The 14,095-nt window shown below is 36.9% G+C and overlaps 1 protein-coding gene across 1 annotated transcript in view; it reads right to left on the bottom strand.

Annotated features, from left to right (window-relative positions):
• begain (brain-enriched guanylate kinase-associated) overlaps positions 1–14,095 on the bottom strand; it is a 152,831-nt gene that overhangs the window by 84,336 nt on the left and 54,400 nt on the right. Inside the window, exon 3 of the mRNA XM_030126708.1 lies at positions 5,183–5,344. Within this exon, the coding sequence (XP_029982568.1) occupies positions 5,183–5,344 (162 nt within the window). The remainder of the gene's footprint in view (positions 1–5,182; positions 5,345–14,095) is intronic.

The following is a 14,095-nucleotide window of genomic DNA, read 5'->3' as shown; positions in this document are numbered from 1 at the left end:
AACATTGACTCTTCCTTTATGTGCAGTTAATGATAATTTTGTTGAAAAAGAGACATTTTCTTCATTTTTCTCTGTTTCTGATATTATGACAATTAACTTTAATCTGAGCTTTAATGAGCATCTACATGATCAGTGAATTAAATATGGGAAAACACCAGATTTTTACTGAAAAAATGTAAAATGCAGAAGATAATATTATAATAAATTGCTTAAGAAAGGTTAAATAGAGAGAAAAATTCATTCAAAAAAGTAACACTGGGTCTTTATGGGTTAAAACCTGTCATCTTAGGAACATATAGGATGTTTTACAACTAAACTAAACACAAATTGCAAATCTAGAGTGAACTGTGATTTAAAAAAATGAATTTCTGGCCTTAACTAAAGAATTTACATGTTATACGCATGTATAACAGGTGATATGTACTAAGAAGTCTGTCTCTAAGCAGTTCTGGGAGAAAACTGGGCTGAATATGTGGTGAGAAAAACAACCTCTTACATGTTAAGTTTTGTTTCTATGACAACATATGGTTCATCACTTTGTCTGGTGTTGGATACTAGACTAGTTCACAATAGACAAGGTGCTAAAAGCTTCAACCAGAGAGCAAACAATGAGTGTCTGACCGACTTACTGGATGGATTTATTTTAACGTTCTTGTGACCATTTCTATAAAACGGATGAACAGATATGGTTTCTCCCACATTTGTCTTGTTCCTATGGGTGACAAGTCCCATCCCGTCTGACTGGAACTCAAAGTAGAATTACTCACAGTGAGGAGCACTCTGAATGAAGATGCTGGCACTGCACTTTCTGTCTTAATGTCTGCATACGCTCTCCTCATTAGAATCAAGAAAAGAAAGACATCAGTTCTCAGAAAAAAATGACTCACAGACAAAAGGACCATCCAAAAAATAGCACATCCTGAACGTTATGTCTTTAACCTTTGGTGTATGGTTAGGTTTGGGCTTTAAAAGAGGAACTGTAAATCCAATATGGTTGGTATTAAGCTTATTATGTGTGCTATGTGCTAATGCTAATTGCTAATGCGAGCGACTATGGGTGCATTAGGATGAGTAAAATGGAGAGTTTTCCTAATCCCACTTTCCCTATGAGGTTAATAAAGGGAGTTATCCTTTAAGCTTTATTGAAAGGGAATATCTTCTAGTTTCTGTATTTAACCCATAAAAATCCAGTGCTACTTTTGCGGCAGTTCCCAAATGATTTTTTTTGTTCCTGTATTTGACCTTTATTAAGTGATTTATTAACATCTATTCAAATATTATGCTCTGTATTTTGTATTCTTGAATAAAAATCAGGTATTTTCCTATATTTAATTAATGATCATGTAGATTTTCATACAAGTTTCCCGGCATAAGTTACTGCACAGTGGAATAATTCAAAAGCCTAAGATCCCTTGACAGTTATGAACAGTTTTGCAGTGGCTGGGTTCAAGGTTTGTCGATCTACAAGTCCGATGACTGTGACAACACTGTGGTGCTAAAGGTAAGCCCGTGCATAGTGCAATGTTTGCGTGTGTGGCCCAGAGGTGCAACAGCCCAAAAAACTATCTACTATATGAAAAAAAAAAGACAACAGCCCAAAAAATTATCCACTAGCCCAAAAAATTATCCACTATAAGAAAAAAAAGAGAACAGTCCAAAAAATTTTCCACAACAAGAAAAAAACACAGAACTGCCCAAAAAATTATCCACTAGCCCAAAAACTTATCCGCTATAAGAAAAAAAAGAGAGCACCCCAAAAAATTATCCACTATCAGGAAAAAAAAACATCATCCACCTTTTTAATTAAGAGGGCGCTGTTTACTCAAAAGATCTCTTGCTTTAAAATTAAGTCCACCAGAAAAAATAAAACCATAGGCTAAAAAATGTTAAGGCCTTGAGCTAATGTGGCTAATGCTAACGAAGTAACGCACAGGAAGTGGAGGTTGGTGCACTAAAAATAGTTATTTTAAAAACATATAGTGGATAATTTTTCAGGCTGTTCTCTTTTTTTATTACAGCGGGTAATTTTTTGGGCTGTCCTCTTTTTTTCTTATAGTGGATAAGTTTTTTTGGCTGTTGCACCTCTGGACCATTGTAGTATGGGAATTGTAAATACATTAAACTAGTTGGAAACTCAAAATAATGTACCTCCGGGTCTCTACGTTTGCTGTGTCAATGACGGGAGTAACTGGAAAGGTTGGATAAATGCGACCTGGCCGTTCAAACTGTGGTCGCATTAAAAAAAAAAATCTGATATGTATCCGATTTAGTACCACATTTGAAAGTGGCCCAAATCTGATTTGAAAAGATCAGATTCCATGCGACTTGTGCTGTTCACACTGTCATGAAAGAATCTGACCTAAATCACATAGGGGGCAAAAAAATGGATTTGAGCCACTTTTGCCTGCATATGATAGTATGTTACTCTTTTGACCCACTTGAGATCGAATTGGTCTGTTTGTGGCCCCTGGATTAAAACGATTTTGACATCATTGACTGTTAATATTGTCTGTGTAATTTTTGTATTTCACAAATTCATCCCACGGATCGGATTGAACCCTTTAGACCACAGGTGTCAAACATGGGGCCAAAACCGGCCCACCAAAGTTTCCAATCCGACCCGCAGGATGAATTTGCAAAGTGCAAGTAAGTCATCGAACTCAAAAATAATATCATAATAACCTATAAATAATGACAAAACCAATTTTTCTCTTTGATTCAGTGCAAAAAACATTAAATGAGGAAAATATTTACATTAAGAAACTATCCTTTAACAATAAAATGTGAATAATCTGAACAAATATGAACAACCTGAAATGTTAAAAGAAAATAAAGTGCAATTTTAATAATATTTTGCCAGTTACTAAATGTTTTGTGCCTTTGTTAGTGATGGGACTTTTGGCTCTTTGAAGGGAACCGTTCAATCAGGAGCCGTTCACTGAAAAGAGCCGTTCAAAAGACTGGCTCTTTTATGTTTTTTGCATTATTTTGAAACACCAATGTTTTAATGACTAAATAGGCTACATGTAATGATTGACATTACATTTTAAAGGTGTTTAATTGGCGTGGCAGTAAATATTATCTTAAAAAAAGAATAGTTAGTTCAAATGTGTGGGCTAAATACATGACATGAGAGGTGACATTAGGCAAATGCTGGAATTTGACAAAAAAACATCACGGTCGACCAGTCTTCCAGCTCCGCCTCCTTGAGTATGCTCACCTCACGCTTCAAACTGTTGTTTTTTTGCTAACTTCTTGCCAAGAGACATTCTGCTCGAACATTCTCCTCCTGCCCAATGCCTCCTCAGTGACACTAAATTCACAGGCAATCGGACACTCCCTCCTTAAAAAATTTTAAAAATGAACGGCTCTTTACAAAGACACGGTTCCCATTGTTCATTTCAAAGAGCCGTTCAAAAGATTCGATTCGCTCGTGAACGTCACATCACTAGCCTCTGTAGATCTGATCTGTAATGCACATGTATAAATGATAAGTCGAGGCATAATATTGATAAAATTGTACTTACATTTCTTAACAAATTTAATTTTTCAGGTTATTCACATCCTTTTTGTTTGGATAGTTTGTAAATGTAAATACTGGCATAACTAAATGTTATTTTTTGCACTAAAACAATTCAAAGTTGTCATTATTTATTGCCTATCATGCTATTATTTTACTGGTCCGGCCCACTTCAGATTAAATTGAGCTGAATATGGCCCCTGGAAGAAAATGAGTTTGACACCCATGCTTTAGACCAGGGGTGTCAAACTCATTTTGGTTCAGGGGCCATATTTAGCCCAATTTGATCTCAAGTGGGCCGGACCAGTAAAATAATGACTTAATAACCTATAAATGATGACAAAAGTTTTTCTTGTTGTTTTAGCACAAAAAAAAACCCCAATTAAATTATGAAAATATTTACATTTTACAAAAAAGATGTGAATAACCTGAAAAAAAATGAAATTTCATTAGAAAAAATAGTGCAATTTGAACAATATTATGCCTCGACTTATTATTTATACATATACTGTACATTATATACAATATTACATAAATATTTGGTAACAGGCAAAATACTGTTAAAATTTAGGAGTTTGGAACTAAATTTTGAACAATTTTACAATATTATATTACAATATTACATCTGTTATTATTAACACAACTCCTGATCACAGTGGATCCATAAATGCACCAAACATTTAGTAACAGGCAGAATATTGTTAAAATTGCACATTTCAGGTTGTTCATCTTTGTTTTTATTTATGTATTTATTTGCATTTTATCGTGAAAGAATAGTTTTGTAAATGTAAATATTTTCACAGTGTAATGTTATTTTTTTCACTTACATTTTTTCCACATAATTTTTCACAAATTTTGTTGTTGTCATTATTTATGGGTTATTGTGTTATTATTTTTTACTGTAGATCACATTGGTCTGTATGTGGAACCTGAACCAAAAGGATTTGGACAACCTGGACTGTTCAGGTTCATTTTTGTACTTTCATCCTGCAGGGCCGGAATAGAACCTTTGGCGGGCCGGATTTGGCCCCCGGGCCGCATGTTTGATACCTGTGCTTTAGACCATACAGGGTGGGGAAGCAAAATTTACAATATTTTGAGGCAGGGATTGAACGACAGTGTATGACCAATTAGTTTATTGAAAGTCATGAGAATTTATTTGCCACAAGAAAATTTACATAATAGAAAATGTTTTTATTCTATGTGTCCTCCTTCTTTCTCAATAACTGCCTTCACACACTTCCTGAAACTTGCGCAAGTGTTCCTCAAATATTCGGGTGACAACTTCTCCCATTCTTCTTTAATAGTATCTTCCAGACTTTCTCCTAATAGTTTTGCTCATAGTCATTCTCTTCTTTACATTATAAACAGTCTTTATGGACACTCCAACTATTTTTGAAATCTCCTTTGGTGTGACGAGTGCATTCAGCAAATCACACACTCTTTGACGTTTGCTTTCCTGATTACTCATATGGGCAAAAATTTCTGAAAAGGTATGGATAATAGTGTTAGGTATGATTATGACATCAATATATGTTTGGTTTCAAAACAATTGACGTAGTGCCTGCTGAGAAAAAAACAACTAAATGTTCATTGTAAATTTTGCTTCTCCACCCTGTATGTTTGACACCCGTGCTTTAGATTCCACACACTTCTACCCACCTGCGCAGTTTGTCGGTGAACTTCTCCAGTTCCTCCTGAGCCCGGCGCAGCTCTGTCTCGAGGTACTGTCGAGTGGAGTCGAACTCTGTTTCCACCATCTCTAGTTTGTGTGTAGTGTAGGACAGGCGCTTGCGAAGGTCATCCTTGTGGTCGTGGAAAGAGCTGAAGAGGCGGCCGATGGGAGTTTTTCCGGGAACAGAATTGGAAAAAGACTCAGTTACGACACAGATGTACAGTACTTCTGCCGGTGTCAAAGTTGGTCGTATCGAGAGAGAGAGAGAAGAGTGAAGAGTGAAGAGGGAGGCAGAGGTAGAAAGAACAGGCCATAGAGTAAATAAGTAAGTGTGTATGCGGTCGTGAGATGGGATGGAAGTGTAGCTGGAGTGTAATTTGGTTTTTGCAGCGAGAGAGGTCCCAGGCAGGGGTAAGGCAGCAAAGCCAATGGGGAGGAGTAGATGGATGGAGGAGGAATACTAATCATTTCCCATTCACAGGGAGGGAGCAGGGCTGGGAAAGAGGCTCCCACAGGTGTAATGGTGAATTCCATTACACAACCCCCTATCGAATCTGTGAAAGAATGGGAAAGGATTTTTGCCCCTAGACACACACCATGGAAGAAGAGGTGAAAATACAGAACGGGCCGAGGCTTTGTGAATGTGCAAGTAGGCTTTGAAAAGGGTGAAGGAAGCAAGAAGAGGCATGAAAGAGGGGGAGTGAAAGGCCGGAATGGCAGCGATTCAACGCCATCATCATCAACAACAACAATACAGCACAGAGTAATATTTGCCCTTGTACGTTCGGTGTATGTTTGAGCTGTTGAGGGGATGAAAACACTGTGACAGGACCGACTGAGGGAATGTATGTCGTGATGAAAGGCCGGAGATGGAGAGTTGGGGATTTGCTTTGGGGGATTTAGCATTTTGCCAGACTGATGGGTACTTGGCTCGCGGAGAGGGTCGATGGCTCGGTGCTGCCAACCAGAAGGCGCAATAAGTGCACCTCCACCTCAGCCGCCGGAGCCCGAGAGGAGAAGCTGGCACTAAAAGAAGAGGCGATGATGTCTACAGAAAGACTCATACACTGTGTTGAGTCAGCGCAGCCAATAATGGGACTGCTCGCTTGAAAATCTCCACTAATTGTTGTTCATCAGTCATTAAAAACAGGCAGCCATGCAAAAAATTCCACCGTAAATGTAGACTCAGATAGCAAAAGAAAAAATACTGGGGACTTTCTCATGTCCTTTGCTTTCAGATTTCTCAGTTTGGTCCAAATTTAGTGGTGTGAAACCCAGTCCAAAAGAGACGGTTCTGGTCCACACCCAACTACACTAAGGTTCAGTTCATTTATAATGTGAAAAGGTTTTTTCGGATGGTTTGGACTTTGAGACTAGCATCATCATCATCCGAAAACAAAGCAAGGCGAAGAACAAAAGTCAGATGGGAGGAATTAAAAATGCACACTTGTCTGTAAACTGACCAACATGTCAAGTACAGGAAGGAGTGCATATAAGTGACGAGAATATCAAGCCAAGTTGTTTATAGTCTGTTTCCATGGTTACGATGTGAAACCAACAAAACCAACCGAACCAAATGTATATGAAATGGAAAAAATTCAGATGTGAAAATGCCTGTGGAAGCATCTTCTGTTTTGCTCTTAGATTAACCTGGTGCAAGTTCTTCCCCTAACAACAACTACTTTATCTTATTTTATTTTATTTTAGTTTAGTTTTTTTTTTTTTTTTTTAAATACTTTTGCAGTTAGCAATCCTGTATCCTGTTTTGATCCACTGAAATCGACATCTTGTTTCTAGTTTTTGTTAATACTAGTTCTTTGATGTAAAATAAATAAATAAATCCAAAAAAAATCTTGGAATAAAATAAGTTCGGCCGTATAAAAATAAAATCTAAGAGAGGCAGCATCCACAACAAGAACACACAAAACAAGTAGTAGAATTTTGACATATATTTGATTATTTCGATTTTTTGCCACTGTTTTACTTCTATTCCATTACATTTCAGCAACAACTATTATGTATGTCTGTATGTGAACACTCTTGTTAGGTGTTACTTTTTACATATAAAAAAACATAAAATTACATGATGTGATGAAGCTTTACTAATAATACTACTTGATGATCCATCCAAGCAGATACACATATAATCTGGCTAGAGGATCTATTAAATATTATCACATATTATAATAGTGTGTTCTTTTTAGTCCACCGGCCCAAAGGGTCTGATTGACAATTGGTATCAGTTAGCGTCCGTCCGTCATCCGTAAACAATTTTTCAAGAATCTTCTTTTGTTTGTTTGTTTGTTTTTTGTAGTAGTAGTAGCAGCACATTAACTGTACATTTACTATATTGTTATTATTATTATTATTATAGATATTATTTCTCAACTTTATCATTCTGGATTCAGGACTTTTGCTTGTATTGGAGTATTAATACAGGGTGGGGAAGCAAAATTTACATTTAACATTTAGGTGTTTTTGCTCAGCAGGCACTACATGAATTGTTTTGAAACCATATTGATGTCATAATCATACCTAACACTATTATCCATACCTTTTCAGAAACTTTTGCCCATATGAGTAATCAGGAAAGCAAACGTCAAAGAGTGTGTGATTTGCTGAATGCACTCGTCACACCAAAGGAGATTTCAAAAATAGTTGGAGTGTCCATAAAGACTGTTTATAATGGAAAGAAGAGAATGACTATGAGCAAAACTATTAGGAGAAAGTCTGGAAGATACTATTAAAGAAGAATGGGAGAAGTTGTCACCCGAATATTTGAGGAACACTTGCGCAAGTTTCAGGAAGCGTGTGAAGGCAGTTATTGAGAAAGAAGGAGGACACATAGAATAAAAACATTTTCTATTATGTCAATTTTCGTGTGGCAAATAAATTCTCATGACTTTCAATAAACTAACTGGTCATACACTGTCTTTCAATCCCTGCCTCAAAATATTGTAAATTTTGCTTCCCCACCCTGTATACTGTAGAACTTCTCCTACAGTAAAAACCTGTCTACTTCTTCCACCTCAGGCTTCAGGTGAAGTAATCCTAGTTTTCCTCTGGGTCCAGTGCCTTTGCTGTGCATCCTGGAGGGTTGGTGTCACATTGAGGATGCTAAGTTTGATGCTACAGTCACTTTACATTCAGGAAAACCCCACACCAGGTCACTGTCAGGGACAGTTTATAAAGTTGTGATGACTATCCTGTTCATGTCTGTCACCTTATTTCTGAGTATAAACACACACCTCCAGTGTAGAAACCTGAATTCAGAGATGAATCACTGAAGATGCTACACATGCAGATCAGTTTGTTCGACATGCTGAGACTCGCAGTTTCAACGCAGATGCTTCTCTGACATTTTCAAAACAAAATCTTCACATCCTGTCCTCGGTGTAACAGCTGTAAGTGTTGTAAAATCACATGGCAGGGAGCCAGAACGCTATTGTAAGTACATGTGAAAATTGCTCAGGGCTCTTATCACAAAGTAATGCCAGTTTAATTAAGTCTGAGCTAACAGCCGCTAATTTTTTATTATTTTTTTTTTTCTAGGGGTACTACATCATGTTGGCATCCAGACTGTTAAAGGCAGCGCAGCATTGACTCGAATGTACGGTGGGTGATACATGACAAGAGATGTGGAAATGAATGATGGGAATGAACACATTAGGTTTCAGTGGTCATGACCTCCCAGGGAGAATCCATTTCAGTTAGTCTCGGTGAATGAAATGGATAATAATGCTGATGTCTCCTTTAAAACACGCCTGGCGCTGACTCGTCTTACCTTCTTTTTTGATGTTTGCAACCATTTCTCTGGGATTTGAGGGCGGTTTTGCCAATGTATATCTTTTTCATATTTTTCTGTCTGCCTCTGTATAGCTGCTGTAGCCTCTGCTGCTGCTGCTGCCGCCGCCGGTCGGCCCAATGTTGAAGCCAAGTATGAACTCTAACCACAAACCAACAGTCAAAGCTTTAAGTCTTGCCTGGGGAGGCAGATAGGAGTTGGCTATCTGTGATGACCCTGGCAAGAGAGCAAAGAAAAACAGCTTTGAAGTCGCACAGATTTAGCAACACATTTAGTTCTGTTGACTCGGGAGAAAAACAGAGATTCTGGCTGCAATCAGGAAATGAGTCTGTTTGGTATGATGAGGCAGAGCTGGGGGATAAATTAAATAAGTTTAGTAAGCAAACACAAGAAGTAATGCAATACCTGGAATTATTGCAGTACTTTTTTTTACCACGTCCTATTGAATGAGCTTTTCCAATTAACCCATAAAGACCCAGTGTTACTTTTGTGGCAGTTCCCAAATAAATTTTTCTCTATATTTAACCTCTCATAAGTGATTCATCACCATTTATTATGAAATAATCCTCCATATTTTGCATTTTTCCGGTGAAACTGTGGTGTCAGAAACCAGTATTTTAATCAAAAATATTGAATTTGTTTTAAAAAGTATTTCATCTGTATTCATTTGCAGACCAGAAGTTATTCATAGTGTAATGTGAAGATTGTACCAGAGTAGCTGACTTTTTTTTTTCCTGGGAGAACCACTGCAAAAAGACATGTGTGCCCATGGAAAGTTTTCAAAACATGGTGGACAAAAATATACGTGAGTGGAAATTTTGGACATTCTGGGAAATAATTTACATATTCTTGGAAAGAGTTAAAAATTTATATATGATAAATTAAAACTGGGAAATAGTTGCATATGTACACTACAAAAAAAAAATTAAGGATATTTTAAATTTTTGGGCTATTTTTTTTTCAGTTGGGATTCTTGCACAATGCTTTTTACTTTTTTGTGTGAATTGAAACACATTTTTTTAATGACCAGAGATAGTTTTATTTACAAATGACAAAAATGACAAAAAAAAAAAAAATCCTTAACTTTTTGTTTGTAGTGTATATATGCTGTCCAATCTAGATACAGACCAGTAAAAATGTACCCTATCATGGACAAAGTCAAAAAGGCGGGCTCTAACGTGACTAGAATAATATTCTAAATATGGTAAAAAGAGAAGGTCTATAACTAAGACCCAACCTATTTTTGGCCAAATAAAAATGGTCTCCCAGAGCGAAAAAGTCAGTTGTTTGGGCAGATATCAACTAAGTGTTTATTTTATTTTATGCGGCTCGAATTCTGCTTGATCTCCGACTTTGACACTGTTTTGACTCTGTGTGCATTTACTTGACTTGACGAAGCTCCGCTACATAGATTAGGGAGTACAGACATAAATTCAACATTCCAGAGTACAGTGTGGAAGAGCGTCAAAGAGACCAGAGATGTCTCCCACTGGTGGCCGTAAATTTTACACAACAAAATTCAGGTATTTTCCAATATTTAATTTACTGATCATATAGATGCTCATAAAAGCTCAGATAACAGTTGAGGGTTATTAAATCAAAAACAAAGAAAGCTGAAGAAAGAAGTGACTTCTTTTTACTAAAATCTATCATTTCCTCTATTTAACCTTTCCTACATGATTTAGAATGCTTTGTTATCATATTATCCTCTGAATTTTGCATTTTTTCCCAGTGAAAATTATAGGTAGGTAGGAAAGTCAAAGGTTGTTGTATCAAAACAGAAAAAAATGAAGAAAAGGTGACTTTTTCAGTACAATATAGCATTAATTGGACATAAACCAAGTGTCTCCATCCACTGTCATTGATCCAACTCCATGGGTTTCACTGGTGAATCAATGTTGTAGAAGATAAAGGTGTTTCCATGGTAACTATGGAGCCTCTGAACGTCCAAACGGGTCATATCTGATGACCATGAAAAGACGACAAACTGTATTTTACAGCAATAATTTACATGGACAGATAGGATTAGTGGATCAACAGATATTAAACAGCTTAGATCAGTAAATGCTTTCGGTCACAGGTGGATGTTTGGGTCTTTATGGGTTAATATCATCAACTATAATACACACTCATTTTTTTCCCTCTTCATTAACAGTTATTTCTCTCTGCTGTTGGAACTGACTGAATGCTGCTACCACAAGCTGCAGAACCCTATGGAATAGTGAGTTATTGACTAGCTGACCACAGAGGTTACTCCTCAATAAATCAGTGTTATGATGAATGCGTGTGTGTTTCCATTTCCATCTTTCATCATTGCTCTGCAGTTCTGGACGCTTGAACTCTGGTCTCTTGCACCATGAGAACTTAATAGCCTGCCACCAGAAAATATATATATAAAAAACATCAAAATAAACCTTTCCAATTTCTCCTCAATACCGGCCACCAAAAAAATCAAATGTTACAATTGTACATTACTGCAATTTATTAGGAGTATTTTTATCCAAAATATGTTTAATATCCAAAATGCTATGCCAAAAATTATTTACCGGGGGAGATTGGCTGATACGGGATTTTTAAAGGCAGATATAATGTTAATTGGAGCAGGGAAAAAAGGGTAGGTTATTACCCAGCTCTAGTATTTTTACCCTTACCCCTCCAAGAAAAAAAAAAAAAAGGGTTTAAAACTATTGAATTGAACATCTTATTCAATAAATGATGAATTAATTAATAAACATGGAATTGAACATTAGACTATCCCTAAAAAAAGTGTTTTGTTTTTTCTTATCTTCTTTTTGACCTAATATATTCCATGTTTCCCATGTTTAGACATATGATCCTTGTGATTGGCCACAATCTGCATTCACCTCCACTGATACCGACAGTCTGTAAAGCATCCTATTGTTGCTAATTAATTAGTCAAAGTGATTAATCGGTCGATCTCTATTTACAAGTGTTAACCCTTTCATGCATGAATTATGAGAATCTTAATCAAGATTTTTTTTTTCTTGAGTGATTTTATTCCTCTTTAGGCTTTAAAAAAATGGGATTGAAATTTTTTTTATAAAGCTATTTTTCATGGCGTTGCAAAAATGAAAAAAATAATGCAAAAATTAAGAAAAAAAAAAAGCTGGACACCATGCATTTAAGTTTTGAAGCAAAGAAACAAACTGCAAACTGTGAAAACTATGAAATAAAAACATTTTAATGCTGCTAATCTGATGTTTTGCCACATTTTAACACACTCTAATACTAGTTATTACTCACTTCATGGAGATAATATGCAAAAAAAAACAACAACACATTTTTGTTGTTAATTACAGTCTAGTAACAATAACAAGCAATTGATTTACACTCAAACATGTTAGATCAGGTTTATCAAGAACAGCAAAGTTACAATAATGTTGTCAATTGCAGTGTTTGGGATGATGCATGAGTGTCCACTGTGTTGGCTGATATGGAACTAAAACAACAAAATCCATGAATATATAAGAGAACAGCTGTAGAATAGCTGTCCACTGTAGTGACCACTATGCATGAAAGGGTTAAACAATACAAGAAACCATTCAAATTGAGCTGTTCAAGTCATCTAGTAAAAAAAATCCTGTTTTAATCATGCTAAAATCAAATAAGATATGCCTTTATTAGTCTCAGAAGGGGAAAATATGCGGAACATGCTGAATTATATGTTACAGAAAAAAACATATTACAATATTAGAATTTCATTTCTTTTAATACTGTGTAGCCCTAATTTCTAAGATAAAAAAAAAAAAAAGCAAAATGATTACAACAGAAAAAGAAGATCCACCATGGGCTAATTTACCTTAACAGATATCTCCACTATCACTGTCTAAAGCTGCACAAACATGAACATTTCAATAAGTCCACATATTTGCTTTGAAAAGCCGCCATGTCTTGTCCTTAAGAGCCAAGTAAGCATAAATGCATAAATACAGACAGGGGGTGCCAGCAGCGCAACTTTTATCAGCAGAGTGGCAGGGTAGCAGTTCAACAACAAACTGGAATGAATGTTTTGTCGCCTGCCGCCATTTCTAATGGCACCACTACTTATTATTTTTAATCTCCCTTCAACACCAGCTCAGGAAACAATGGCAGTTTCTGGAAACATTGTTAATACGGTTGCTATAGCCATTTCCTTATCTGCCAGTCCCAGAGTGAGAGCGGGAGAAAGAGGGCGGAAATAGTTGCTAAAACGGTAAGGAAGTGTTATTATATAGAGCCCATCCTCCAATCCTCCAAGCCTACTCACCTCCCTGCAGTGTATATGAAGTACAGTACCTTCACAGTATCTCTCTGGGGGTGGGGGTGGGGGGGTGGGGGGGGGGGCGGACAAACACCAGATCTCAGAGCCTTATGTGTTGTTTGGCAAAATAAACACAATCCACATGAAGGAACAAACCTATAAAGTCTTCAGAGAATGTCATGATGGGCTCCCTGCTATTTCAGAGAGACTCAAAACAGCAAAAGAAATGTAAATGACTCCACCGCTTTGTCTCACAGGTATTAAAAGGAGCGTATGATGCGGATGGAAACATGAGTAACGGCTGTTTACCTGAAATACTTTCCCCAATCGTCACAACTTGTCATTATGTTCAGACAATGCACACAACAGGGAACACAACAAATGGCTGTAATGCTGATGTAACCTACTTCAGGCAGACAGTTTCCACCGCCCACTCCGCCACTAGACTTCCTTTTTTTTTCATGGCTCTCCAGTTTAATTCAGAAAAAAAAAAAAAAAAAAAACCTTAATGTAAAACCTACTAAAGGTCACCGCCAGCTCCCATCCATCTTGGATCTGCAACAGGGAGCCCTTAAGGTGCCCGGAGGTTGATTTAGTAGTAATGAACCACAGGCGCTGAGCGTGGTGGAGCTACTGCCTGCCAGATCTACTATTCACACTGACCAAATGAGGATATTAAACTTTAATGGGCACGGTGCCATCACTCGTGAAGTCTGCTATTAGGTACGCAGCTCCCAGAGACACCAGCACCTTTTCTACTGTAAACAATAAACCCTCATGTTCCACAAAAACTCTGGATCTGTACCACACAGGTATGGTAATTGTGGTTTGGCA

Source organism: Sphaeramia orbicularis, chromosome 22 (assembly GCF_902148855.1).
Source record: "Sphaeramia orbicularis chromosome 22, fSphaOr1.1, whole genome shotgun sequence".
NCBI classification, from domain to species: Eukaryota; Metazoa; Chordata; class Actinopteri; order Kurtiformes; family Apogonidae; genus Sphaeramia; species Sphaeramia orbicularis.
Note: the sequence above shows the minus strand (reverse complement) of the source record. Positions and strands in the feature narration are given on the sequence as shown.